Source organism: Ochotona princeps, chromosome 4 (assembly GCF_030435755.1).
Source record: "Ochotona princeps isolate mOchPri1 chromosome 4, mOchPri1.hap1, whole genome shotgun sequence".
Taxonomy (NCBI): domain Eukaryota; kingdom Metazoa; phylum Chordata; class Mammalia; order Lagomorpha; family Ochotonidae; genus Ochotona; species Ochotona princeps.
In genome coordinates, this window is record NC_080835.1 from 1,532,798 (window position 1) to 1,560,168 (window position 27,371).

A 27,371-nucleotide genomic window follows, 5' to 3' on the forward strand; every position below is an offset into this window, starting at 1 on the left:
GCTCACCAGACACGAAGTGCTGGTGACAGGCAGTGGCTGTCCTTGGCGAGGGAAGTAACTGCTTCCATCTGCAGCTGCCCTGGCCCCGTGCAGTCCTAATGGATCCACTGGCCAGCTCACCCACCACCACCCACTCCCACCCCAGGGCAGGTGCTAAAGCTGGGCCCACACACGTCCGTTAGGCGATGGATTTGGCCAGCCTTGCTATGCGATGTTATGTGTACAAGTTCCGGAGTTGAGGGTCAGGCAGACACTGGGACGAGACTCGTGCTGGCTCAAGAGATGCCATCCCATGAAGCTGGAGGGACAAGTCCCCAGGGTGACATTGTGGGGGGCCTCCCGACAAGCTGGCAAGGTGGAGGTGAACTGCTACCCCCTAATCGGTTAGGTGGCTATCTTTAACATCTGGCAGCAGGCAAGAACCAGAATTGCAATGGCTTCTGATTGCAACAGGCACAGAGTCCCAGCCACTCCAGTTCCCACCCAGCTCCCTGGTAATGGGCGGGGAAGGCAGCGAGGACGGCCCAAGTGCTGGGGCTCCTGCACCCCTGTGGGCGACCAGCCCAGCCCTGGCCACTGTGGCCACTTGGGGAGTGAGCCAGCAGGTGAAGATTATCCTCTCTGCAGCTCTTGCTCTTTCCAATAAAAAAAAAAAAGCAGTCTTACAAGGCGAGTGGTGACTTGTCAGTTTTCCATTTGTAGCAGAATAAAGTGACTGAAAAGAAATGGGCTGACCATGGGCCAGCAGGGTCCAAGGACCAGGTACGGGGCACGGTGACAGCCCCCCGCAGCAGCGTGCAGTCCAGGCTAGTGTCATCACACACAGCTGGGCACGGCCACCCACACAGGGACCACGGCCGGCTTCACGAACAGGAGGGCCACCTTCTGGGATGGGGGACGGTGGCTTCCCCATGACCGAGGACAAGGCCACGCCGGCTGGGCCAACTTCCCCACCGCAGCCATCTGCACGTGGAAACTCAACATGTCATCCTCTCCAGAATGTACTACGAGCCAGGGGCGCAGGGGTCAGTCCCGGCTGGGGGGGGGGCGCAGGGGTCAGTCCCGGCTCGGGGGGGGCACGGGGGTCAGTCCCGGCTCGGGAGGGCGCGGTGCTGCTGGGCACCTGTGGGTTCTGGACACGCCTGCACCCCGCGACCCCCGCGACCCCCACGACCCCATCCACCTCGGGGAAGCCACTCCGAAGGGGACGAAGCCGCGGAGCCTGCCGGGACCGAGGAGCGCGGCGTCACTTCCGGCGGCGCGTGGGAGCGGGCGGGCGGCGCGTGTTTACTTCCGGCCGCCGCCGGGCTGAGGCCGAGGGAGTCGGGAGCGGCGGCGGCGCGGTCCGCGCAGCCATGGACTGGCTCATGGGGTGAGCGGGACGGCCGGGCGCGGAGAGGGGCGGCCGGGCGCGGAGAGGGGCCGGCGCCGGCCTCGTGGGCGCCTGCGTGCCCGCCTCTGCCGCCCGGGGTGGGAAGCGTGGGGCGGACAGCTGCCCGGGAGGGTCTGGTGCAGGCGCAGGACCCTCCGGGGGCGTGCAGGCTCTGTCCGGCTGCTGCACGGGACGGCCATGCCCACGCCGGACCCCGGGCTGCTGCCTGGGTCACCTTGCTGGACCGGCCTGTTCACGGTGAGCTGTCAGCTGCCCATCGTGTAGCCTGTAGGGCGGAGCCGCGTGCAGGTGGCCAGCATGCAGGGTGGGAGAGTGTCCGCCTGTAGCCCTGGGTCCCGGGGTGAGCGCCCGCCTGTAGCCTTGGGTCCCTGGGTGGGTGAGCATCCGCCTGTAGCCCTGGGTGAGTGAGCGTCCGCCTGTAGACTTGGATGGATGAGCACCCGCCTGTAGTCTTGGGTGGGAGAGCGGCCGCCTGTAGTCTTGGGTGAGTGAGCGTCTGCCTGTAGCCTTGGGTGGGTGAGCGCTCACCTGTAGCCTTGGGTCCCTGGGAGGGTGAGCATCCACCTGTAGCCCTGGGTGAGTGAGCATCCACCTGTAGCCTTGGGTGGGTGAGCGCCCGCCTGTAGACTTGGGTAGGAGAGCGGCCACCTGTAGCCTTGGGTGGGTGAGCGTCCGCCTGTAGCCCTGGGTGGTTCACAGTGTCCACCTGTAGCCATGAGTGGGTGGGTGTAGCCATAGGTGGGTGAGTGCCTGTAGCCTTGGGTGGGTGACAGTGTCCACCTATAGCGTTGAGTGGGTGAGTGTAGCCCATGAGTGGCTGTGTGTCCACCTTGGGTCCTTGGGTCCTTGGGTCCTTGGGTCGGTGAGCATCTGCCTGTAACTTTGAGTGGGTGAGCATCTGCCTGTAGCCCTGGGCAGGTGAGTGTCCGTCAGTAGCCTTGGGTGGTTGAGAGTTTGCCTGTATCCTTGGGTGGGTGAGCGTCTCCTGCAGCCCTGGGTGGGTAAGTGTCCACCTGTAGCCTGGGGTGGGTGATGGTGTCCACCTGTAGCCTGGGATGCAGGGCGGAAGGGCTTCCGCGGTTCCTGGAAGGACCAGGTTCTGCCCTGGGCAGATGCAGCGGATCTCTGAGGGCGCCACCGGCGTGTGCCTGCCTCTTTCCTGCTTGTGTCTGAAAGGAAGCTGACCAGCAGGCGGTCAGCTTGAGCCGACCGAGGCCTGCGCTCTGTTGTGGGCTTCGGCACAAACCACAGGAAAACTCAAGAGGGCCTAGCTTTGTGAGGGCATAGGGAGCCTGGGGGCCACTGTGGGTTGTGAGCTGTGCACTGGAATCTTCTGTGTGGACCCCAGGCAGCTCTTTCCTGATAGCTTGTCTGGGATGTGGAGCCCACCGGTCTGGGTGCCTCTGTCTCCTTGCCCTTGGCCTGCCTCGAGCCACGTGGCCCCCCAGATCCACTGTTCCCGTCACTTGGTCCCTGGTGGCACAAGTGGGAATGAATGAGGGGAGTGGCAGGCCGGGGGCTTGGTGTGTGTGCTAGCGGTGTCTGGAAGGCTGAGGCGGGGGGCAGATGTCACTTCTGAGGGTCCCTTGATGGCTGTGTTACTGCGGGTCACAAGCGGCTGCCACCGTGTGTTGTTTGTGTTTAGACTTACTTTTCTTTGAAAGAGTAAGATGAAGAGAGACAGATCGTCCTTCAGAGGTGCGCAGTGGCTGGAGCTGAGCTGAGCCAGAGCTGGGAGCCTGGAGCTTCCCCTGAGTCTCCCACACGGGTGCAGGGACCCAAGGACTTGGGTGCTGCCCTTGCACCCCCGCTGCTTAGCGGGGAGCTGGAAGGGAGGCAGAGCAGCCAGATGGGACGCCAGCCGCACAGGGGAGGACCAGCTGTGCCCCACTGTGGCGACCCAAAGGTGTCTGTCCTAAGGGTTGCATCCCCTGTGGCGGCGGAGGCTGCACAGCTGCAGGTGGAAAGCCCCGCCTTGGTGGGGCCGGCTTGGGAAGTGGGAGAAACTGTGCACGTTAGGACTTGGTGGCTGTGCTGCTGAGGGTGCGGCTCTAGGCCATGCCCTCCTCTCCTGTGCGGCTTCACAAGGAGTGAGCTGAACTTACCTGCTGCCTTTGTCTTACCAAGAGCAGTCTGTGGCTTGACAAAGGCTGTGTCCACTTGCGCAGGCCACCTCTGTCCGTTCCGGACCGCAGATCACGGGGACACGTGGAGGGCAGCCTTGTGCCCAGTGCTGAAGGGGCCGTGGCAGGCTAAGCCTGAGGTCCCAGGCCGCTCATGGCAGCCAAGAACTCCGCAGGGAAGCTCCCTGCCTCCGCTCTGGCTGATGGGAGCTGGCCAGGCTAGCCTTGGGCTCAGGATGGGGCCTGCAGGCCAGGCTGCGGGCCCAGGCCCGCTCTGCCTGCCCGCATCTCCAGCGGCTGGGCCGGTGCGTGGGGGGCTGAGTGCTGAAAGCAGCCTGTGGCTGGAGGCTGCCTGAGTCGCTCAGCTCAGCGGGGCCAGCGGGCTCAGGACTTCCCCAGTCTGCACCGGTCTGAGGAGGGCCTCGTCCTCAGTGGGAGGCCCAGGTGTGGCTTCCCTGCGGTTCCCTTGCTCTGGGTATGTGGTTGAGTAATTCTTAGTGAAATTTCAGGGCTGGGCAGCCACGGCAGCTCAAGTCGAGAGTGTAACTCAAGTGCAGCAGCCTTGCTGCCATCCGCTCCGCCTGGGCGCTGGGCGAATGAGGACCACGGTTTGCAGGAAGTCTGCCTGCTGCCTGCATCCTCACCCGGACTCTCTGGTTGCCAGGTGAGAGTCCACCACAGGGGCTCTGCGTGACTCTGGCCTGTCCACCGGCTGATGGGCGTCTGGGTGGTGTCCATGTTTGGCCATCCTGGTGGTGTTGCTATAAACCTGCCTGTTTCCAGTGGTGAGCTACAGGGGGCAGGCTGCCTCTCCCACCTTCCTTGTCAACTCTCACTGCCCTGAGCCCACCCAGGGCCAAGGGTGAAGGGCTTCCCGAGGTGGGCATGGTGCAGGGCCATGGACCAGGCATCAGCAGGAGCAGGGGCTGTCGTAGGGAAGGTTGTGGGCTGTGGCCCGGGAGCTGAACTCCTGAGGACACTCAAGAGGGGCCGGTTTGCAGGGAGCTCCGTCTGCTGACCCTCCAGGGCCTGAAATAGTGTCACATTGAGATTCCCTGCTCTCTGGACAGCGGTCATGGCTGTGGGCCACTGACAACCCTGGTACCATGTGCTCGAAGCCAGCAGGAAATGGGCAGGTGAGTGCCCGCTGGAGGTGCCTAGAGCGGCCCTGCTGGGGCAGAGGCTTGTCCTGTCTTGCTTGGGGAGGTGCCTTGGAGACGCCCCCTCAGTAGGGAGGGGCGTGGGCTGTGGCAGCTCCTCATGCGGGTGGGAACGTCCCGTCCTTGCTGCCACGAGGCTTCTTCCCGGATCCTGGAAGTGCCAGGCACCTGCTGGTGGGCTCCAGACAGGTGGGGTGCCTGCCTGCTCACCCGGGGGAGGGGAGGTCCCAGCGGTGCCTGCCCCAGCCTGGCAGGGACCAGCCTGTGAGTGGCACGGGGGCAGAGTGTTGGGGACCCCGTCAGGCCTGGCAGCAGGGACCTCAGCTCTCTGTCAGCCCCTCCCTCGGCTGCCTTGTTTTGAGACTTGAAGTGGGGGGAGGCAGGCAGGTGGTGCTGGGGGCTGCTATGAGAGGGGCCCTCGGCCGTGCCAGTGCAGTGGGGGGTGCTGTTCTCAGTCTCCTGGGCGGGGTGGGGGGGCTCCCATTCTTTGCCTGGTGCTTTTTTTTTTTTTCTCTGCACAGGATATCTCGTGGCTGGGGCACACCCACTGGTGCTCCACACAGCACCGCAGACCAGTGCCTGGGAACCCGGAAGTAGAAACAATTGAGATAAAAATACCCACCACCCCCCTCAGCAGGGCGGATGGGGGTGTTTGGAAGGAAAAGGACAAGGTGCTCGGCAGGGCGCCCAGGCCCCGGGCGCTCGGTGGGCTGACCACCTGTGGACCCGCTGTGGCCGGCAGCACCATCGTCTGGGCTGTGAGGTTGCCTCTGCTTCTCCCCGTCGCTGCAGGTGTCACTGAAGGATGGTGACGCCCTGAAGGGCCCCAAAAAGGCTGGCCTGTGTGGGAGGGTGGGGGCTTGCCCAGGGGTCTGCAGCTTCTCTCCCCGGAGTAGAGACACTGGGGACTGGAAAGCTGCAGAGCGGCCCAGCTTGGCCCTGTCCTGCCCTTCTCGGGTCAGGAACCTCCTCTTTTAGCCGTTGCTTGGTGGCACGCCTCTGTTCGGTCTTGGTGTCTGGGCTGCCTGAGCCTGTCCCCGCAGCGCAGGGGAAGGGAGTGGAGCTCGGCATGCGCCTGTGTCTCTCTTGGAGCTCCCAGCCCTAGTGTTTGGGAGGGCTGGGTGGCCGGAGCCTGAGCAGGCCTGGGAGGGAGCCAGGAGGCAAGGCGAGCTCTGGCGTGGGTTGCGGTTCTCTGCCGCAGGCACAGCGTGCGTGTGTTGGCCTGGTCTGTGGCGAGCAGTGGTGCAGGCGGTGCTGACACGGGCTCTGGGAGCAGGGCTGGAGAGCACAGGGCTGCCTGTCCCCCCCGACCCTGTGGTGCACTTCGATGGCTCTCCTTTGGGACTCCACTGTCAGCTGAAGTCCTTGATGATGTTGTCAGTGAGATGGTGACACTGTGGCTGGTTCTGTCCACGGGGCAGGAGGATATGAGGGGCCTCACACTGCCTGTGGCCCTGTGGCCATGTGTCCATGTGTCCATGTGTCTCTGTGGCTATGTGTCTGTGTGTCCCTGTATCTGTGTGGCCACGAGTCCCTGTGTCTGTGTGGCCATGTGGCCATGTGTGTCTGTGTGTCCGTTTGTCCCTGTGCCCGTGTGACTGTGTGTCCCTGTGGCCCTGTGGCCTTGTGGCCATATGTCCCTGTGTCCATGTGTCTGTGTGTCCCTGTGTGCCTGTGGCCGTGTGGGTGGCCGTGTGTGTGTCTGTGTGTCTGCTCCTTGCTGTTACTCTCTTAGTATAACAATTGCAATTATGATAAGCCATGTTAATTCACCAAAAAAGATACAAAACAAGCCCAACAGCCTATAGTGCTACATTGTGATAGTCAGAATTGTGTTCTTGGCACCTCTAAGGGCCCCCAAGTCTGCAGGTGCTCCTGCCCACTGAGGGAGAGGTCAGGTGGTCACCCTCCCCGTACAGTGCAGTGTGCAGTATAGACGCTGTTCAGAGAGCTGAGACTGTGTTCCATGTATGCTTCCTCCCTGTGCGGTGTAGACGCCATGCCGACAAATGTTATTGTGGGTTTAGGGGGCTCCTTTGTGTGCAGAGGGAGGACTCAGGTGAGGAGGGAGGACTCAGGTGAGGAGGGAGGACTCAGGTGAGGAGGGAGAACTCAGGTGAGGAGGGAGGACACAGGTGAGGAGGAAGACTCAGGTGAGGAGGGAGGACTCAGGTGAGGAGGGAGGACACAGGTGAGGAGGGAGGACTCAGGTGAGGAGGGAGGACACAGGTGAGGAGGGAGGACTCAGGTGAGGAGGGAGGACACAGATGAGGAGGGAGGACTCAGGTGAGGAGGGAGGACACAGGTGAGGAGGGAGGACTCAGGTGAGGAGGGAGGACACAGGTGAGGAGGGAGGACTCAGGTGAGGAGGGAGGACTCAGGTGAGGAGGGAGGACACAGGTGAGGAGGGAGGACTCAGGTGAGGAGGGAGGACACAGGTGAGGAGGGAGGACTCAGGTGAGGAGGGAGGACACAGGTGAGGAGGAAGACTCAAGTGAGGAGGGAGGACACAGGTGAGGAGGGAGGACACAGGTGAGGAGGAAGACTCAGGTGAGGAGGGAGGACACAGGTGAGGAGGGAGGACTCAGGTGAGGAGGGAGGACACAGGTGAGGAGGGAGGACTCAGGTGAGGAGGGAGGACTCAGGTGAGGAGGGAGGACACAGGTGAGGAGGAAGACTCAGGTGAGGAGGGAGGACACAGGTGAGGAGGGAGGACTCAGGTGAGGAGGGAGGAGACAGATGAGAGGGAGGACACAGGTGAAGAGGGAGGACTCAGGTGAGGAGGAAGACTCAGGTGAGGAGGGAGGACTCAGGTGAGGAGGGAGGACACAGATGAGGAGGAAGACTCAGGTGAGGAGGAAGGACTCAGGTGAGGAGGGAGGACTCAGGTACAGGGCTTCCGGCAGGCCTGCAGCAGAGCTCACAGTCCCACTGGGTGCTCTGGTGTTCTCCTTCTGTCCTCTGGCCATCCTGTCTCTCCCTCCTGCAGGTGCCTCACTTGGTGTCTGTGTCCTCCGTCCGGAGCCGCCCAGGTTGGACTGGCACCTTTGGCCACGTTTGCTCCAAGTGTGCAGACCCTGCAGGTTGTCTCACATGGCTCCTCCGTGCTCCCCTCAGGCACACTGTCCTCAGAGCGAGCCTGTGCATGCTCGCAGGGTCCTGGTGGAAGCCTGACGGGCAGCAGGGCTGGGTGCTGAGCAGCACAGAGCTGTGGGTTCTGTAGGCTTCTCCGCCCGCTGTGCCACAAGTCCCTCAGCACACGCACCATGAGGGTAGGGCAGCCTGCTCCCAGTGCTTGGACTGTGTCAGCCCTGTGGCTGAGCCAGCTCCTCCAGCCAGGACAGCAGATGGCCCAGCCCTTGCTGCGGGTGCTCCCTGCCACGGTGCTCCCTGCCCTGGGTGCTCCTGCAGCCCTGCGTGCTCCCTGCCCTGGGTGCTCCCTGCCGCGGGTGCTCCCTGCCCTGGGTGCTACCTGCCGCGGGTGCTCCCTGCCCTGGGTCTTCCCACGCACTACTGCACCTTCCACCTTCTGGCTCACAGTATGGCACATGGCCTGGGGCAACATCTTCTTGTGGGTGTGGCAGAGGATCTGTCTGGAGCCCCCGTGGCCATGGCACCTTCTGTTGGCATGCTCTTGCAGCTCTGCCTGGAGTGGGCTCAGGCTGGCTGTGCTCCTGGCTGGCCCCTTGGCATCCAGAGCGCTAGCAGCCTGCCCTCAGCCCCTGCTGCTCTGTGGTCTACAGGAAGCTCCCAGTGCCCACCCCCCGGGTTCTGCAGGGAGAGCCACCTGCCCTACACCACTGGGCTGAGCCCAGAGGGCCGGGTCTCCCACTGCAGGGAAGCGGCAGCTTTGAGGCCCCTCCGTGGCACTCTGGCCAGAGTGTGCAGGGCTAAAGGCCCGTCTCCTTGTGGGGAAGGCCACACGTGGGTGTGGGGCAGCTGGGCCTGGGTGTGGCTGTCTTGCCCCTGGAGTGCCCCACCCCGCCTGCCTTCTCACACACACTGGGATTCCGTGCCGGCACGTGTGCTGTGCTGGCTCCTGAGGGCCCAGTGTCACCAGCAGGGTGTCTGCCACCTTCTGGCACGGTCCCAAGGGCCAGCCCTGCCGTGTCCTCCCTGTGCAGTCCCAGCATGCCTCGAAGCGTCTGCACATGGGGCTGGCTACCTGGCCTGGAGACCCGAGCTGGTCGATGCCAGTGCCCACATGGGGCTGGCTACCTGGCCTGGAGACCCGAGCTGGTCGATGCCGGTGCCCACACTGCCAGTGGCAGGAGAGTGCAGCTCGTCGTCCTGGCACCGAGCAGCAAGAGGCTGGTATTTGGCTGCGATATCTACACTGTCCCCGAGTGTTTACATAGTTGGTGTGTGCCTCAGCTGATGTGTTCCTGCCTACACTGGAGGTGATGGTGCAGGGATGTTGTGCTGCAGTGAGCTCACCTCCTGAACGCCTGCATTGGAGGTGATGGTTCTGGGGGAGAGGGTGTTGTGGTGAGCTCACCTCCTGGGCGCCTGCACTGGAGGTGATGGTTCTAGGGGAGAGGGTGTTGTGCTGCAGTGAGCTCACCTCCTGGGCGCCTGCATTGGAGGTGATGGTTCGGGGGGAGAGGGTGTTGTGGTGCAGTGAGCTCACCTCCTGGGCGCCTGCTTCCTACCAGTGAGCAGTAAACACCGGGAAGTGGCAGGTCTAGGCTCGGGCGCTGTGACCCCTCCCAGCCCATGGGTTCCTGGGTGAAGCAGGCTTATAGCTTGGGCTGAGCCCGCTGCTGATGGTTGTGAATATTTGGGGTGTTGCCCAGCAGATGGAAGATCTCTCCCTATCTCTCTGTCACTGTGCTTTTTAAGTAGATACAAACAAACCTTGAGTTAGGGGCTGGTGCCATGGCACAGTAGGTTAAGGCTCACCTGAGGTGCCGGCATGCCCTATGGGCTCCGGGTGTGCACACAGGTGAGGATCTTCGAGGCTCCCTGGGTGGTGGAAGCCTTGCTGTGTGCCCCCCCCCCCCACTCTGGCCTCTGCCCTGATCCCCGGTCAGCCGCACATCCTGGCTGATTCAGGGCCCTCCCTCCCCTCAGCAGGCCCGATGGCCCAGTGGCTGCCTCCGCATGCTCCCACACACGGTTGGGGCTGGAGGCTTCGAGGCAACCTCAGGCACTGAGATTCCGTGGAGTGTTGGCGTCCGTCAGCGCCTGGCAGCCGGGCCTCTCAGCCAGCACTGCCCTCGCGGAGGGTCTGCCATGGCGTGCTGGGTTCCTTCCCGAGGTCTCCTGTGTCTTCCTGCCGCCTCTGGCTTTGCTGGGTGTTTGGTTGGGCTCGGAGCAAGGCCAGCTTTCTCCGGCAGACCTTCCTGGTGCCACACGCTGACTTGGCCATGCCCTGGGGGCCTGGCGCCCAGCTCCCAGCCCCCAGCCCCTGGCCCTGAGCTGTTTTTCAGTAAAGTGGGTTTTCCTGGCGTTTAGGGCTGCTGCCCTGCGGGGTCCTCATCTCCCTGCGGTGTCCCTGCAGAAATCTCAATGCCCCAGGCAGCCAGGAGCGACCAGGGTGCAGGGTGGGGTCCTGGAGGAGGAGTTTGTGGTCCATGGTTCCATAGAGGTCACTGGTGGGAGGCCTAGGGAGGGGAGGTCACAGGCTGGGCCCTGGCTGCCTGCTCTGCCCTGGAGCCCACCCCACCCAAGGTGCCTTGCCTGGGAAGCAGTCCACTACCTCCCATCCAGGACTAATGCTCAGAAGTGGGCTGAGGGCTGAGGAGGGAGGGAGTGGGCCTGGGGACCGGGGAGAGGGACAAAGACAGGCCAGTTCTTGGGCTGCTTTTTAGCTAAGGGCGTGGGCTGCACCCCATCTCCACCAGAGGGTGCTGCTGGCTGCCAGCTCCTATGTCCTGGATGAAGCCGGGTGGAGGGTCCTGGGTCTGAGGGGCAAGCCCACTTAGGTGGGAGGCCCATTTGGTGAGGCCCCATCACCCCGTGGCTTGAGGAAATGAGTACTGCAGAAGGCTCTGTGCTGGAAGCACCCGGACCACCTGGCCAAGCATCAGGGCTGGTGCCATGGCCCCGTGGCTGACCCCAAGTGAGGGAAGCCCTGAGTCGGTCTTCACTAAGGGGCCACTTTGGCCTGGTGCTTCGTGCCCATCAGGACGATGGCCCCTGGGACGCGCCTCCACCTGACCCTCCAGGGAGCTCAGGCAGCAGACACGCCCCTTCTCTGAGTGACACGCTAATGTCTTTGTTCTGCCTACATTGACCTGGAGTTGAGTCTTAGCATTCCTGTTTGAGTCGTGCCCATGCCGCTTTCAGGGCCTGGCTCTCGGCTGCCCAGGAGGTACAGGGCTGTGTCAGCTCCCCAGTTCCAGCCCCTCAGGACAATGCAGCCCAACACTGCTGTACCCCCATGTGCCGGGCCCTGCCCCAGATGCTGGGTCCTGCCCCGCGTGCCAGGCCCTGTCCTGTGGACTCAGAGCCAGCTAGTATCCGATCTGCGCTCTCAGCAGGGCCCTGGGAAAACAACTGGGTGTTTTTTGGTTTTTGTTTTAAAATTATTTGAGAGGTAGACAGAAATGTACCACCTTGCTTCATTGCCACACGGCTGCAGCAGACAGGGCTGCTGGACAAGGCCCAAGGCAGAAGCCCAGAGCTCATCCTAATCTCCTCTGTCGCAGGGAGGGGTCCACATACTTGAGCAGTCCCCTGCTGTCTCTAAGGGCCTCAGCAGGAAGCTGGGTTGAAAGTGGAGCAGCTGGGGCCCAGCACGATGGCCTAATGACTAAATCTTCCCCTTGCAACCTCTGAGATCCCATATAGTCACCAGTTCGTCCCATCCAGCTCCCTGCTTATGGCCTGGGAAAGCAGTCGAGGATGGCCCAAAGCCTTGGGACCCTGCACCCGCGTGGGAAACCCTGAAGAAGCTCCTGGCTTCTGACCTCAGATCAGCTCATCTCTGGCCATTATGGCTACTTGGGGAGTGAACCAGTGAACGGAAGATCTTTCTCTGTATGTACCATCTCATTTTTTCTGTAAATCTGCCTTTCCAAATAAAGTGGAGCAGCCAGGGCTGGGCTAGGCTCCCATGCTCCCGTGTGGGGTGCTGGGACGGGCTCCCGTGTGGGGTGCTGGGACGGGCTCCGGTGTGGGGTGCTGGGACGGGCTCCCGTGTGGGGTGCTGGGACGGGCTCCCGTGTGGGGTGCTGGGGTCTCATGTGCTGGCTTAGGTCGCTGAACCAGCATACCCACCTGAAAGACCATCCTGTTAACAGCTTAGCTTAACTATGGGATGTGGCCTCGCCCTGGACAGGGCAGGGTGGAGTTTATTGGTCTTGAGGGTCAGATTGTCTGTGATGTTTTAGTGTTGGGAACAGCTGTGGGTGGGCTAAAGGGCAGGACTTTCAACTTAGGCCTCTGTGCTGCCTGGGGGTGGGGATGGAGTTGGGTGCTGAGATACCATGGCATTAAGCTGCAGTGGCTGGGGTGTGCCTGGGTTTGCTGGGGCCAAGTGGGGGTGCTGGCCTCAGTGTGTCGTGTTGGGGTCCTGTGTGGGGACCCTCTGTTCCCATGTACCACTGCTTCGCCGCTCACTTGACTGCCTTGCTGTGCCTACACCTGCCGTCTTCCCACCATCCTCCGAGAAGGCAGAACTACCCAGCCGGGCCTGGCCTCGTCCTGCCTGGGTGGCCTTCCTCAGCCCACTGCAGCCTGCCTTCTGCCTTCATGGCCCGCTCAGGGCTGGGCCAGGCTCCTGTCTCAGTCGGCTGGAATTTGCTCGAGTGGCCTTCGCATTTTGGGTCACTGTGGTGGCGGAGCCCAGGCCCAGCACTTCTTGTGCCCACTAGGTAGGGTGCTGCGGGGGCACCTGCAGGCTCCCGCCTCTGCTGCTCCTGGCATTTCAGTAATGGGCAGCAGTTTCTTAGTGTGTTACAGCTTTGCTGAAACACAGCACTCCTGTGCCACGGAGTCAGCCAGGGCACTGCTGTGTGCGGTGTCCCTGGCCAGAAGCCCGGCGGGCGGGCTGGCTGTACAGGTCTGGCCTGTGTGAGGCCGCCACCGCTTCCTGTGCTACTGAGCCTGGGCTAAATTTTGCAGCTGAGGTTTTTATACCAACGGGGAGGTGGGGCAGCTTGGCAGGGGCCCACGTCACCCTTCCCAGGGCCCCACCCGTCCCTGCTGCGAGAAGTCTGGCTATTCATAGCCCAGCCTCCTGGGAGCTGGCCAGTACCGTTGGCTCAGCTGCCAGGCCTGCTCTGCGCAGGTGTGTTAGGCTGCCTGTGCCCTGCCGCTGCCAGCACACGAGTGTCCCTCAGCTGTGGGACAAGCTCCCACCGCCCTCTGGGAGCCCCTTTCCTGACCCCTGGCTGGGGCCAGGAGGATGACCAGGCACGTGGCAGCAGCCGTTTGAGGCCTGCACACATCGACTGGTCTTGAGCTTGGCATGGCGTAGCTCTGTGGGGTGCTGCTGCCTGCCTGCCCAGTGGCCGTGGGAACCCAGCCCCGTTTCCTGTCCTGCTGTGGTTTGCGCTTCCCACTTGCATCCAGGGATATTCCACCTGAGGTCCACATTCGGCCCCGGGCCCTTGGGCAGAGGCCTGGGCTGCAGTGCCCTGTCTCCCCGTCCACCCTCCCCTCATTGCCCCCACCCTGGCTTCTCCATTCAGCCACCTGGACATCTAACTTGGTCTAGGGAGGAAGGGCTTCCTCTGGGTGATGAGGAGGGATTGCAGAGGCCTGTAACCCAGGGTGCTGGGGGTGCAGCTCCTTCCTCTGTCTTCCTCCCCAACAGCCCTAACCCTAACCCAGGGTGCTGGGGACAGTGCAGGCTTCTCCCTCTCCCACCTCCCAGGGTGGGGGACGGTGGAAGGGATGGAGGTACTGCCCCCTTGCCCCCAGGTCTCTTTGCTTGCCCGTGCCCGCGGGGCAGCTGAGCGCTGGCTCCCTACCTCACAGCCCAGCGTGGGTTCTGGGGTGGGTGATGTCCACTCAAGCCTCCCGCAGGGGCTGATCCTGCACAGTGCCCAGCCAGCCTGGCCAGGGCAGCCCATGAGGGGTGTCCTCCTGATCCTGCACAGTGCCCAGCCAGCCTGGCCAGGGCAGCCCATGAGGGGTGTCCTCCTGATCCTGCACAGTGCCCAGCCAGCCTGGCCAGGGCAGCCCATGAGGGGTGTCCTCCTGATCCTGCACAGTGCCCAGCCAGCCTGGCCAGGGCAGCCCATGAGGGGTGTCCTCCTGATCCTGCACAGTGCCCAGCCAGCCTGGCCAGGGCAGCCCATGAGGGGTGTCCTCCTGATCCTGCACAGTGCCCAGCCAGCCTGGCCAGGGCAGCCCATGAGGGGTGTCCTCCTGATCCTGCACAGTGCCCAGCCAGCCTGGCCAGGGCAGCCCATGAGGGGTGTCCTCCTGATCCTGCACAGTGCCCAGCCAGCCTGGCCAGGGCAGCCCATGAGGGGTGTCCTCCTGATCCTGCACAGTGCCCAGCCAGCCTGGCCAGGGCAGCCCATGAGGGGTGTCCTCCTGATCCTGCACAGTGCCCAGCCAGCCTGGCCAGGGCAGCCCATGAGGGGTGTCCTCCTGATCCTGCACAGTGCCCAGCCAGCCTGGCCAGGGCAGCCCATGAGGGGTGTCCTCCTGATCCTGCACAGTGCCCAGCCAGCCTGGCCAGGGCAGCCCATGAGGGGTGTCCTCCTGATCCTGCACAGTGCCCAGCCAGCCTGGCCAGGGCAGCCCATGAGGGGTGTCCTCCTGATCCTGCACAGTGCCCAGCCAGCCTGGCCAGGGCAGCCCATGAGGGGTGTCCTCCTGATCCTGCACAGTGCCCAGCCAGCCTGGCCAGGGCAGCCCATGAGGGGTGTCCTCCTGATCCTGCACAGTGCCCAGCCAGCCTGGCCAGGGCAGCCCATGAGGGGTGTCCTCCTGATCCTGCACAGTGCCCAGCCAGCCTGGCCAGGGCAGCCCATGAGGGGTGTCCTGCGTGCGGCCTTTGCTTTCCTTCTTCCCTTCTTTTATTTCATTATTTTTGAGTAGCAAACTGGGCAAGGAGCTAGGGAGAGTGGAGCCGGCAGATGCTCCCGCAGTGTGTGGCCCACACTTTGGTTCCACCCTCTGCATGTCCATTATGCCACATTCCTGGGCTGCACCTGCCTCCAGGCCTGGGAAGGGAACCCCCTGAGGAACACATGTGGGGACACGTGGAGCACACCGGAAAGCTGCCACCACCACACTCCACCCTGCCTGTTCATTAGGGCACCCCCATCCCATGCAGGGAGCAATGGGTGTGCGTGAGTGGGTGCTGGGTGAGGCTCTGCCCAGCCTGGCGGAGCTTGGAGTCAGTGGAATCCTCCGACGTCCCGCAGTGTGGCTGTCAAGGTGTGGGGCCACGGTGTCCCCTCCCCACACCCGCACCCCGGCACCCTCGGCAGGCTTCCTGGTGCGGTGGGTTTTGTTCCTGCTGGAGTGCTGTGCGGGCGAGAGCGCAGTGCCGCCGGGCCCTCAGTGTCGCGTCTCCTGTGAAGGCCTGCTGGGGCTCCTGGAAGGTGGCGCCCACCTTCAGCTGGCAGCTGCGCCAGATCCCTTCTCTTGCCTGTGCCCGCCAACTGCAGGGCACTGCCCTGTGGGGGGAAGTCCTGCTGGGCAGTGGGTGTTTCTGCACCCCCGTCTCTGGGCTCATTTCTGTCATGTGCCGTGTGTCCAGGCCTGGTGCAGGTTCTTCCCTCGGGTCTGCCGCGTGGGTGCAGCCGCTGAAGCACGGGGGCCACATTCCGGTGCCTCCCCAGGTCCCCGGCAGGGATGTGGATGGGCAGTGGAGCTCCGGAACCTGCGCGCACTCCCTGGGTGCAGGCTTCTCCCTCCTGTCCTGCAGCCTTGCCTGCGGCCCATTGCTTCTACACGAGCCTTTCTGAAAGTGTCACTCTTCTGCCTTCATGGCCAGCAAACCTTTTCCCTGCTCACTGTTTCGGGGGGGGTTGTTATTTATTTATTTATTTGAAAGTCTGGTTGTGAGAGAAAGCATCTCCCATCTGCTGATTCACTGCCTAAAGGGCCACAGTGGCTGCGGCCAGCCCGAGCTGGACCCGGGAGCCAGAGCACTCCGCTGGGCCTGGGGCTTGCTCCGTCTTCCCTCCTTCCCAGGCCATTAGCACAAAGGCAGGTCTGAAGTGGAGCAGCCGGGACTCGAACTGTTGCCCATTGGAATGTAGGCATTGCAGGTGGCAGCGTGACATGCTGTACCGTGCTAGCTCACTGTTAACTGAGGGGTCAGGAGCACCCTCCTCTGTTTTTACAAAGTGATGCCTGCTCTCAGATCTCCTCGCCTTGGAGGTGGGAGTGGGCCTGCAGGGCGCACCCCTAATTAGGCTGTGCAGTAGGGCAGGGTGGAAATGCGCAGATGGGGGTGCTTGGAACACACCTCCTCACAGCCCCAGCGCCTCTGGTGGGCTGCAGCTAAGGACCCAGGCTGCGAGAGAGCAGCTGAGCTTGGGACTCGGTTCTTGGGGTTCAGGCCAGGGAACTGCTGTGACCCAGTGTGGTGCGGACACCCACAGCTACACAGCAGTGCCCCCGGAGACTGGGCAAGTGAGGCGGGGCTGCTGTGGGTGTCCCCCTGGCTGGGGGCTGTGCACACAGCCCCCTCCTGGTAGCACCAGGTGCAAAGGGGGTGTGTCGCTCCACTGTGGGGCCCTGACCAATGCAGGCAGCTGGGAAGCCCCAGCCTCACCCGGAGGAAGATGCCAGCAAACCTGAGAAGAGCCTCCTCCTGAAAGCCACCCTCCCAAGCCATGCAGGTCACCCAGGTCAGGAGGTGTCTAGGGAGAGGGTCCGGATGTCCTGGGGGGACAGGAAGGGGTCACAGGGGGACCTCCACAGGAGTGTGGGTCAAGGTTCACCTTATGGGAGTCACAGGCAGCCTGATGAGCCTGAAGACGGCCCCAGGCCCCTCGGCCCTCAGACCCCCGTCCCCCAGGCCCCTTTGGGACCTTAGTGCCCCGATAGCATTTCCCCAGTGCGGGAGGGGCCGCTGTGGCAGGTGGACAGTCATGAGTGTGACCAGAGGCCCACAGGCAATGGGCACCTCGCCATCATAGATGACCCAGCATTCAGTCTGGACATCAGCTGTGAGAGCTCTCCTTGGCTGTGTGTGTGTGTGTGTGTGCGTGCAGCTGTGGGATCTCCTTGGCTGTGTGTGTGTGTGTGCAGCTGTGGGAGCTCTCCTTGGCTGTGTGTGTGTGTGTGTGCAGCTGTGGGAGCTCTCCTTGGCCCTGTGTGTGTGTGTGTGTGCGTGCAGCTGTGGGAGCTCTCCTTGGCTGTGTGTGTGTGTGTGTGCAGCTGTGGGAGCTCTCCTTGGCCCTGTGTGTGTGTGTGTGTGTGTGCAGCTGTGGGAGCTCTCCTTGGCTGTGTGTGTGTGTGTGTGCAGCTGTGGGAGCTCTCCTTGGCCCTGTGTGTGTATGTGTGTGTGTGTGTGCGTGCAGCTGTGGGAGCTCTCCTTGGCTGTGTGTATGTGTGTGTGTGTGTGTGTGTGTGTGCAGCTGTGGGAGCTCTCCTTGGCCCTGTGTGTGTGTGCAGCTGTGGGAGCTCTCCTTGGCTCTGTGTGTGTGTGTGTGTGTGTGTGTGTGTGTGTGTGTGCAGCTGTGGGAGCCCTCCTTGGCTGTGTGCTGGGTAGGCAGAGGCCGCTGTGTGCCCAGCGCTCTGTGTGTGCGTGTGTGTGTGTGTGTGTATATGCACGCATATGCAGACATCCAATGGACCAGAGCTTGTGAGGTGCTGTGTGTGTGTGCACACAGCTCATGGGGTGCTGGGGGTTTGTGTGTGTGTGTGTACACAGCTCGTGGGGTGCTGGGGTGCACACCAACATGTCTTGCTGGTCGCTGTTGCCTTCTTGACTATGTAGACACTGGGGGTCTGGGCAGCCCGATGCCCCCCCTTCTGTCCCCGAGCAAAGCCCACACTGACAGGGCAGAGCCTCACCCACTCTGGGCCCTGGTGGTCCACTGTGTGCACACCAGCCGCCAGGGAGGCCTTGGCGAGCCCCGTGCCCTCAGGACCCCGGGGACCAGTGAAGAGCCAGCGAGGGCCTCTTGCAGGTGCAAGGCCAACTGCCTGTCCTGCGGTGCTCCCGCCCTGGGCCTTGCTGGCCACGCCCCCTCTGAACCGGCCGTTCTGCCGCTCTCCTATTTAAGCAGCCAGGCTGCCTCTCAGCCGGGTGCCTGCCGCCAGCCTCAGGCCAGCCCAGCCCGTACTGCCGCCCACACAGCATGCTAGGGGGCCGCAGTGCTGCCCCCACAGATCGAGCTCTGCTTGGCCAGCCCCCCAAAACCGGACTCCACTGCAAGATGGTGCTGCAGGCAGTCAGCAGAGTGCTCAGGTAACCTGGCCTAGAGCCAGCCTGTGCCCGCCCGCCCAGGGGGAGCCAGCCTGTGCCCGCCCGCCCAGGGGGAGCCAGCCTGTGCCCGCCCGCCCAGGTGAGGTCGTGGCAGCTATGGGCCGGTAGCCAAGCCGGCATCTCTGGACCACAGGAGGGAGGCCGGCAGGTGGGCTGTAGGAGGTGTCTGCCCTGCTGGGGGGTGACGAGTCCACTGTCACCTCTCCCTTTCCTGGGGTGTGAGCTCTGAGGCAGTGGGTGGCCTGCACGTGTGAGTGGGGTGCTGGTACCCCCTCACCCCCGCTGTCCCTGGCAGGGCCGTGCAAACCTGAGGGAGCAGATCCCATTCCCTCCGTGGTCTTCCTGTTTCCTGTGCCGTTCCGCCTGCCAAGTGGGCAAGTGGCTGCTAAGTTCTGGACCATCTGCATACCTATGTGTCCCCATGGGAGGTGGACACCAGAGAGCTGAGTGGCAAACCCGCTGGGGTGGAGGTGTGGGACTGGGGGCCCTGTGGGCTCAGGGCAGAGAAGGGGCAGGATTGGCACGTCAGAGCCCGGGCTGCAGGAGACAGAGGCCAGGCTGGTTCCTGGGGCCCCCATCCACCTCCATCCCAGCAGGCCCCACAGGTGAGCGCGCTCCAAGCCAGGCCAGAGTGAGAAGTGCTGGTGTGTGGGCCCCGGCTCTCAGAGCCCATCTACACGGTCAGGCAGCTCCTTGGTGTGGACGCCGGGCTCCGCCTCTCAGGGCCCGTCTACACGGTCAGGCAGCCCCTCGGAAGGGGCTTGGCGCCTGGAGAGAATGCACTTTGTCTGGGCCTACCTGTGCAGGAGGGGGACAGTGCCCTGGCCTTTGCTGCTGCCTTGGCAGCCAGGTGGCAAAGGTGATGCAGTTTGGACCTGCTCAGAGTGCGGTATCAGAATTGCAGGGCTCAGGCCTCAGTCAAGACTCCAACCCCGTGTGAGAACTGGACTGGGGTCAGGGGCGCAGTCCCAGCTGTGAGCTTGGCCCGGGCAGCAGGTACCAAGGGAGAAGGCAGCCACGGCTCCTGGACCTGGAGCTTGGGGTGGCCTGCCCCAGGTTGTGAGGGTCAGCAGGGCCCATGCCGCTGGGGCGACGGCCCTCCCTTGCCTCCAGCCCCGGTGGCTGTGGGTGTTGGACACGGGCCCGGGCTGAGGAGGGCTGAGGCTGGTGGTCGTGCCAACACAGCCCCATGTGTGCTGCAGACCTGCCCCGTGCACGTATGGCCCTTTCTGGCGAGGGTGCATGGGAGGCCTGCGTACAGCTGCCCTGGGGAGGGGAACTGTCAGGCCAGGAGAAGCTGCTGTGCTGGTCCCATTGGGATGTGTTGTCCAGGGCCCCAGCTAAGATGACTGGGGCTCAGGAGATGGTTGGTAACGTGAGACTGGGTGGGCTTGGGCAAGATGGAGCCCTCCAAGCAGAGGCTAGCTCCCCGGCAGACAGTGGCCCATGGAGCTTTATCAGAGGACTCCTCTCCTGGGAGGTGGGGGCTGCCTGGGCAGGGCCGAGGCTGGTGTCCACGCCCCGTCCCTTCAGGGCAGCCTTTGTCCTGTCCAAACAAGCCCCGACTGTTAGCCACCTCCCGGCCAGAGACTTGGCTGGACCTGCGGGGAGTGGGAAGCAGGGTGGCCTGGGCACAGCTCTGGGTGCATGGAGCCTGCGGGCCTCAGTGGGGTGCAGAGATCGGCTCTGTCAGGGGCCAGTCCTCTAAGGGCACAGGCAGCTCCCGTGGACCGGCTTGGGGGAGCAGCACACGGTGGCTTCCTTTGCTGGGAAGTTGAGGACGTGGTCATCAAGACCCCCTAGCCACTGCCTGCGCCCCCACTCCCCCAGAGGACACAGAGCCCCGGGGCCCAGGCAGGTCCTAGGGTGGGAGGTGCTGCTGCCGGGAGGCCTGGCAGCTAGGCCAGAGCCCCAAGACAGAGGTAACCCGGGATCCAGAAGAGTCCCAAGACACAGAGGTAACCTGGGATCCAGAAGCACTTTTGGCCTGGGGGGCCAGGCAGCTCACTGCTGGCCTAGGGCGGCCTTCCCAGCGGGCCCAAGTGCAAACCCCGGTCCCAGCACAGTGCCGAGTGGAGCCACCATCCCTCGCTTGAGCAGGCCAGGCTCTTAAACCCCAGAACACGTGCACTGGGCCTGCCACACCCTCCATGCGGTCATGGGATCGTGGCTCCTGGAGTCAGGAGGCGGGCACCACGGCTGCTGGCCCAGGGGGTCTTCAGGAGCCCACAGGGTGAGATCAGCCAGCAGGCTGATCAGCCCAGGCTCACTGGCAGGCAGACCTGGGCATGACCCAGCAAAAGCCGGCATAGGGCTTGGGTGCCTCCCACGCAGGTCCTGCGGACGTGGCTGCGGGAGGGTCCTGTGGGTGTGGGGCCCTCAGCTGCCTTCGGCCTTCCCCACAGGGTGGCCCATGGGCAGCAACAGCCGTCCAAGGCCCTGGGTCTGCGGAAGGCTGAGGACCGGGACGGCTGGGGTCCCTCCGAGCCCCTCAGCTGTGGCCCCAGGGAAGGCCGGGCTCTACAGTGTGCCAGGCAGGGGCGTGGGCCACACGGCAGCACAGCCCTTGTGCCCGGCACTGCTCCCAGGGGGTTGTCAGTGAGCATGGCACTACTGCCCCCGTCTGGGACAGGCCTGGCTTGTCCCCTGGCTGGCTCCGGCCACTCTGGACCCTGCCCTGGAGGCTGGACACACGTCGCCTTTTAAGGCGAAGATCGCCTGTGAGATGCAGAAAGGAGAGCATTCCGCTGGCACCCAAGGAGCATTTTTCCTTCCTCTCTCGCTTAGATAAACCACCAGCAGCCTTTCCAAACAGAAGAAAGCAGAAAGCCAGAATGGGCTCAGGGTGATGTGAAGACCCCCCGGGCTGGCGTAGGGAGGGCTGCTGCACCACTGTGTCCTGGTAGTGGGACCAGCAGCGGCCCGCCTGCTCCCCTCTGCTGGGGCGGGGGTCAGCCGCGCTGCACCCCACTGCCGGGTCTCGGTCTGCCTGGCACGCCACTTGCTTGCATCCTCTGGTTGCTCTCCAGTGACCTCGTGTGGTCAGGACGAGAGTTGCCTGCCAGTGCCTGCTTAGGGGCCCAGCCTGCAGGGCCTGGGGCCCCTGGAGTGAAGCTGGCCAGCCCTGCAGGAGCTCCCTGCGGGTGCCTCAGTCAGGAAGCCTCCTGGCTGCCATAGCTCCTCCCAGTGCCAGGTGGTATAGCGAGGATGCTCCCATCCAGCTCTCTGCAGGTGTCCCCAGGTCCACGCGACACGTGGTGGCTTGCTCCTGAGTCCACTGAGGCATGAGTCTGAGGTGGGGACAGCCGGCCTGCAGCAGGAGTGTTCTGGGGTGTTTACCCTGTCAACAGTGACGAGACATTTCCAAGTGTCCCTCACGGGACAGCCGTCCGTTCTGTCAGCCTCCCGTATAGGAGGGCGTGCTCCCCAGGGAGGCAGTGCCGAGGGCCCCTGCCTTCAGCTCGGGCACTGGCAGCGAGTGGGCTGCCTCCGAGGGCCGAGGGCCTGGTGTACAGGGGAAGCTGTCGCCATGGGGTCTGTCTCGAAGGAGCAGGCTGATGCTCTGCTGGGCCAGCACTTGGGGGTACCCTGTGGTCTCTGCGAGGGGCACCCCCTTGGCCTGCTGAGTCTCCTGAGGGCCCAGGTGCCCACGCCCTGGCAGGCCCCATCAGCCTGCCCCTCCTTGGAAGCACAGCCCCCAGCAGGGCCGACTCGGCAGTCCCATGGGAGCAGGCCTGGGGGCCCTGGACACAGACGGGGCTGGCTGGGGAGTGGGTGGGAGAGAGGGTGTGCTTGGGGGGTCCTCGGGATCTGGGCCCCACCTGCTGACCACGCCTCCCCTCTGCCCAACAGGAAGTCCAAAGCAAAGCCCAACGGCAAGAAGCCAGGCGCCGAGGAGAAGAAGGCCTACCTGGAGCCCGAGCACGCCGCGTCTCGCATTGCCGACTTGGCCTTCAAGGAGCTGGTGGTGCTGCCCCGGGAAATCGACCTCAATGAGTGGCTGGCCAGCAACAGTGCGTGGGCGGTGGGAGGACCCCGAGCTGGCGCCCCTGGGTGGTGCGGCCTGTGCCCGAGCCGAGCTCCCTGGGACAGCCGGCAGCAGCGGTTGCCAGGGTAACGGCCGCACCCTCACTCCGGCTCCTTCCCTTGTAGCAACAACCTTCTTCCATCACATCAACCTGCAGTACAGCACGGTCTCGGAGTTCTGTACGGGGGAGACGTGCCAGACCATGGCCGTGTGCAACACGTGAGTCACCACAGCCCCGGGCTCATGGCCCCCGCGGGTCCCCCGGAGATGGAGTGTGAGGAGCAGACAGAGGCCCTGGGCCGCACTGGGCAGCTCCAGCTCCCTCAGCTCCCACTGGCGTCGTGGCAGTGTGTTGGAAGAGAGAATGGCATTCATGTTGGCATAGATGCCTCTGGCCCTTGGGGTGACCAGACAGCTGAGAGACTCGCCTCCCTGCATCCTGCTGGAGGGAGGGCCCTCCTGGGACAGAGCTGCTGACCCCACGCCGTCCACGGGACTGGGAGGTGGGAAGCAGGACCCCGTCCCAGCTGGAGGTGTTCCACAGGGACACCGGTGCTTAAGGAAGCTCAGCAGGTGCAGGCAGCTGGAGGACAGTGGCATGGCACTCTTGCAGCCCGGGGAGCCTGGGGGCTAGCAGAGGGGGCCGCTGGGAGGGCCGCTTCTGGACTCCCAAGGCGATGCCAGACCGTGGGAGCGGAAGTCAGAGCCTTCTGGTGAGAGTGGAAGAGGTGGTCTCACGGCACAGCTAGTCGTCTGCCAGTCCCGTCAGCTTGGCCTGTGGCAGCCAGAAGGCCCAAGGCACGGTGCCAGAGTCCCCCAGGTGCTCAGATGGGCTTTCCCCCAGGGTCCCCTCGTGACCTCAGCACCTCCCATGGTCATGGGCAGGACAGACGATGAGTGTTGAGGCTGTGATCTCAGCAGATAAAAAGGAAGCCAAAAAAGCCAGGGAGAAAGACGATGGGGCTGCAGGGAACCCAGAAGGGACTCAGCTGGGGTACTGGCTGCCTGTGGGTCCCCACGCCACAGGTGGGAGATGGGACCCAAGTCATGGCCCTCTCCCTGCAGGTGCGAGGCACAGACAGTAGTCCACAGTGTAGATCCCACGGGGCAGTTGTGGACTGAAGGAAGCGGAGAGACCACCAGGCACCTGCATGCGCCAGCATGACCAGGCAGCAGGGAAGCGCGTCCTGGCACACCCGGCCCCAAGGGCTTATTGTCAAGGCAAGCCTGAGTTTCCATCTCAGCTGTCTAGAAAAAGCAAAATAAACTTGGATGAAGCAGAAGAAAGGCTATTACAAGAGCGGAACGGCTCGGGTGGGAGTAGCAGCGATGAGCTAGGGGCGGGCGCCCTGCCCAGCCGTGGGGACAGCCCCGAGACAGCAGGGAGCTCACTTCCACCCCTGCCACTCGCCCGGGAGAGGCTGGCAGGCCCAGCCCTGGCTGTTGCGGGCTTCTGGGGAGTGAGCCGGCAGGGGCAATCTGACGGTAGGTCTTGGCTGTCACTCTGCCTTTCAGATAACAACAACAGCTGGGGATGGGGCACCAGCATCCCAAGTGAGTGCTGGTTCGAGTCCTGGCGTCTCCACTTCGATTCAGCTCCCTGCTAATGTGCCTGGGAGGGCAGCCTGGCCGCCTGTAACCTGCTGTGGCTGAGCAGGTGGAAGGCTCGCTCTCACCACATCTCCCCTTTTAACCACCCGCCCACCACCAATTGCTGTGCCTCTTGAGTAAATAGTTTCAAATGCATTCTCTTTCAAGAAGGCAGAAATTGGCAGCGTAAGGGATGAGGCAGGGCTGTCCCTAGGGGACGCCGTGGGTACACGCTCAGACGTTCTGGAGCTTCGAGGAGAGGGGCCAGCACTTTGCTTGCTTTGAGACATTTGACGTATTTGTTCGAAAGGCAGAGTTGGCATGCAAGAGAATGAGCTCTTCCACCTCTGGCACACTCTCCAAGGGCTGCACCGAGCAGGGTCGAGACGGCCGAAGCCAGGTCTCACGTGGGGATGGCAGGGCCAAAGCCCGTGAGTCATCCGGGAGCACCAGCAGGGAACCGCTGGGCCTCGACTATGGCAGGTGGCAGCTTAGCCCGCTGTGTCATGCCTGGAGAACACAAGCCTGAAATCTGAGGCAAGGACAGGGAGGAAAGGCACCCAGATGCGAGCCTTGCAGCGGGTTCTGAGCCCGTTAGGCTCAGTTGGTCAGTACATTGACCAGCAGGGGGAGCGGGTGAGCCAGTGTGCCTAAATACACGCGGGGGCTGTGATGGGCAGCTCCTCCAGGCCAGTAGAGGGTGCTGAGTGCCTCGGGAATGCAGAGCTGCACAGGTTGGACCGCTCTCCTGGCCAAGCTTTGCAGCGTCTGGGCCTGTGGATGCACTAAAGTGGACTTGCTTGGCCGATAGACCTTGGAAAGCTGTTCTCAACTCTGAGGCAGTGAAGCCGAGGACGTCTCGGACCCATCCACGCGACACCCTTGGGCCTCTCCACACTGCAGGGTCTCTGAGGTCTCCCAGTGACTCCTTCATCTCTGGGGAAAGACGTGTTCCATTCACCTTCCTCAGACCTCAACCCTCCCCGCCTTAATCAGAGACCCGCATGTGTAACATCCTTCCCAAAACGATAATAATAGTAATAATAATAATACTAGTCCATGTCCTGACCCCAGCAGCTGCAAATCGTGCGATACCATTGACGGCAGCTGCAGAAGGAGCTACTGGGCATCAGGTGGGCTGGGGGCTTCCCCAAAGGCCAGCCCAACCTCTCTGCTGACGCATGCCACCTGGTTAGGGAGCCCCTGTGACCACAGCAGGCATCCCAGCGCCACATGGTCCCCAGTCTGGAGGTTTGGGCTGTGAGATGGTGTAACTGAGGCAGCACACTGCAGTTACCCCATTGGCACAGGTGCACGTGTGTGCAATTCTGGATGGTCATCTGACCGGACACTAAGGAGCCGACGATGAGAAGGAGCTGGCAGGCTGGGCTCCATCACCCAACACATAGAACTCTGCAGCAAACGGAACTGCAGGCCCACGCCGAGGGCAGGGTGCAGGATGGCCAGCGCCTAGTGTACATCACAGACTTGCCCACCCCTCACCCAGAACAGCAGGGTCCTTAGCTTTCCGATCAGAGGGTACTTTTGAGGGTAGCCAGTGCACCTGTGCCTGCACCTCCTGCCACGCAGCACAGGGATCTGCTGAGCTGGGGACCCACTCGGGCAGCCCCCGTGGACCGTAGTTCCATGATTTCTTGTGGGTTTGGGCCCTCAGTGACCCTCGCGCTCCTGGGAGAGCTGTCTACTTGCCTGCCTGTGGAAAGTTGTCAGTCTTTGGTCCCAGCAGGCCTCTCACTGGCAGTACCCAGGGCTTCGGGCTAGGCTACCCGAGGGTGCCCCAAGCCGTCCGCGTCTGCATTGTGGCGTGGGTCTCTTCCAAGCCAGGTACAACCGTGACATCGGGGCCACCTGCTTGGACAAGGAGGGGCAGGGGTGCGGTGGGGATGACTTCAGGAGGGCCCGCTTCCTGGCCAGCAGGGTCTCCTGGGGTGCTAAGTGAGCCCTGACACCGGGAGTGGTAGGGACCGTGGCCAGTAAGAGGCGGGGCACTGCAAGGAGTCGGCTCTGCCTGGCCGCAGGAGGGTGAAGGGAGCCAGTGCCCACGGAACTCTCCAGCCAGAGGCCCACAGTGGTGTGGGTGGGTGTCCCTGAGCAGCGCTCAGGCCAGCCTGCTTCCAGCCAGCAGGGCTCCGGGGTGATGGCCCTGGCCTTGTGAGGGGAAGGTGGGCCCTCCCGGCCCCAGCAGCATCTCCTGTCCACCCTTGCTTGCAGCCCGCCCTCCCTGGCCCCCGTCCTGGGCTTGCGGCGTCTCCCTGCTGCTGGGCGGCCCTGACCACATCTCTGTCCCACAGACAGTACTACTGGTATGATGAGCGGGGCAAGAAGGTCAAGTGCACTGCCCCGCAGTACGTGGACTTCGTCATGAGCTCCGTGCAGAAGCTGGTGACGGACGAGGACGTCTTCCCCACCAAGTATGGTACGTGGCTCGGGGCCTCGGTGCCAGGCGTGGGCCCGCCCTGTGCTGCCAGGCCCGGCTCGGCCGACACGGGCACACAGGGGCGTGCCTCAGTCCCGGCCCGCGGGGAAGGCCGGGGGGCGGCAGGAGGTGAGGGCTGAGCTCAGGGCTCCCTTCGGCTCCTGCAGGCAGGGAGTTCCCCAGCTCCTTCGAGTCGCTGGTGAAGAAGATCTGCAGACTCCTCTTCCACGTGCTGGGCCACATCTACTGGGCCCACTTCAAGGAGACGCTGGCCCTCGAGCTGCACGCGCACTTGAACACACTGTACGCGCACTTCATGCTCTTCGCCAGGGAGTTCAACCTGCTGGACCCCAAAGAGACCGCGGTCATGGACGACCTCACGGAGGTGCTGTGCGGCGGCCCCGGCGGGGGCGGGGGCCCGGGGGCACAGAACCACGTGAAGGAGAGATGAACGGGCGGACTGAGGCACACAGGTGCAGGGGGCAGGCCGCGTGGCCGTGTGCTGGTGCCGGGCACGCCACCCAGAGAGGCCCCGGGGCCCGGGCCGTGCCGAGCGAGGGGAGCCTGACGCTGAGGGCCGTGGCTCCTGGCTGCCCCGTTGGGTGGGTGAGTGCCGTGTGCTGGGAAGAGCGTGGACCCATTCATTCATTCAGCGCTGCCAGCCTGGCGGCTTGCGGCTTGCGTCCCTCTGCAGGGCTTTCCTTTGGTCTTCCCGCAGACCCCGCCCCCTGCCCAGGGCTCTGTGGGTCAGTAGACCGCCTGGTGGGAGGGGCTCTGCTCTGTTCTGAAGGGTGGGGTTGCTTTCCCAGAGGCCCTCCACCCACACCCGCTCCCCTGCCTGGCCTGGGCCTGCCTGTCGGTGGGGCCCCGTGGCCTGGGGGGTTGCACACTGCTGCTTGCTGCTGGCACCCAAGGAGGGGTCCTGATGTGCGGGCCCCGGGGAGACGCCGGGCCAACAGAGGCGGAGCTGGGCCTGGGTGCGTCCGGTCAGTCACAATAAAGAGGATCCTCTCAGGTCAGGGCCTGGTGTGTGTCCTCAGCATCTCGGGGACCTGTTCTGGGGGTGCGGGGATCTCCCACTGCTGCCCCCCTGGTGGCCGCTGGCCTTCCCTGCAGTGCCTGGATGGTGAGGGGAGTTGTGCCTGTTCCCTTCCTGTGAAGGGTGCCCCGGCCCTGCCCTTCCACCATGGCCACATCTGAGCCCCTTCCAGCCTGGCATCTGGGCTGAGGCTGCAGCTGGCCCATGGTCCAGGTGGGTGAAGGAGGAAGAGGCCAGCGCAGAGCTGC

The 27,371-nt window shown here is 63.6% G+C and overlaps 1 protein-coding gene across 2 annotated transcripts; it reads left to right on the forward strand.

The window, feature by feature from the left end:
• Positions 1-1,254: 1,254 nt before the first annotated feature.
• MOB2 (MOB kinase activator 2) lies at positions 1,255-27,098 on the forward strand. 2 transcript variants are annotated; one of them, XM_058662685.1, is made up of 5 exons: positions 1,255-1,372; positions 21,883-22,043; positions 22,183-22,276; positions 25,960-26,084; positions 26,252-27,098. In XM_058662685.1, the coding sequence occupies exons 1-5, from the start codon at positions 1,356-1,358 to the stop codon at positions 26,533-26,535; spliced, it is 681 nt and encodes a 226-aa protein (XP_058518668.1). In that variant the 5' UTR covers positions 1,255-1,355; the 3' UTR covers positions 26,536-27,098. The 2 variants fall into 2 exon arrangements, with proteins under 2 accessions (XP_058518668.1, XP_058518667.1); XM_058662684.1 differs by lacking the exon at positions 1,255-1,372 and adding an exon at positions 17,874-18,012.
• Positions 27,099-27,371: the final 273 nt, after the last annotated feature.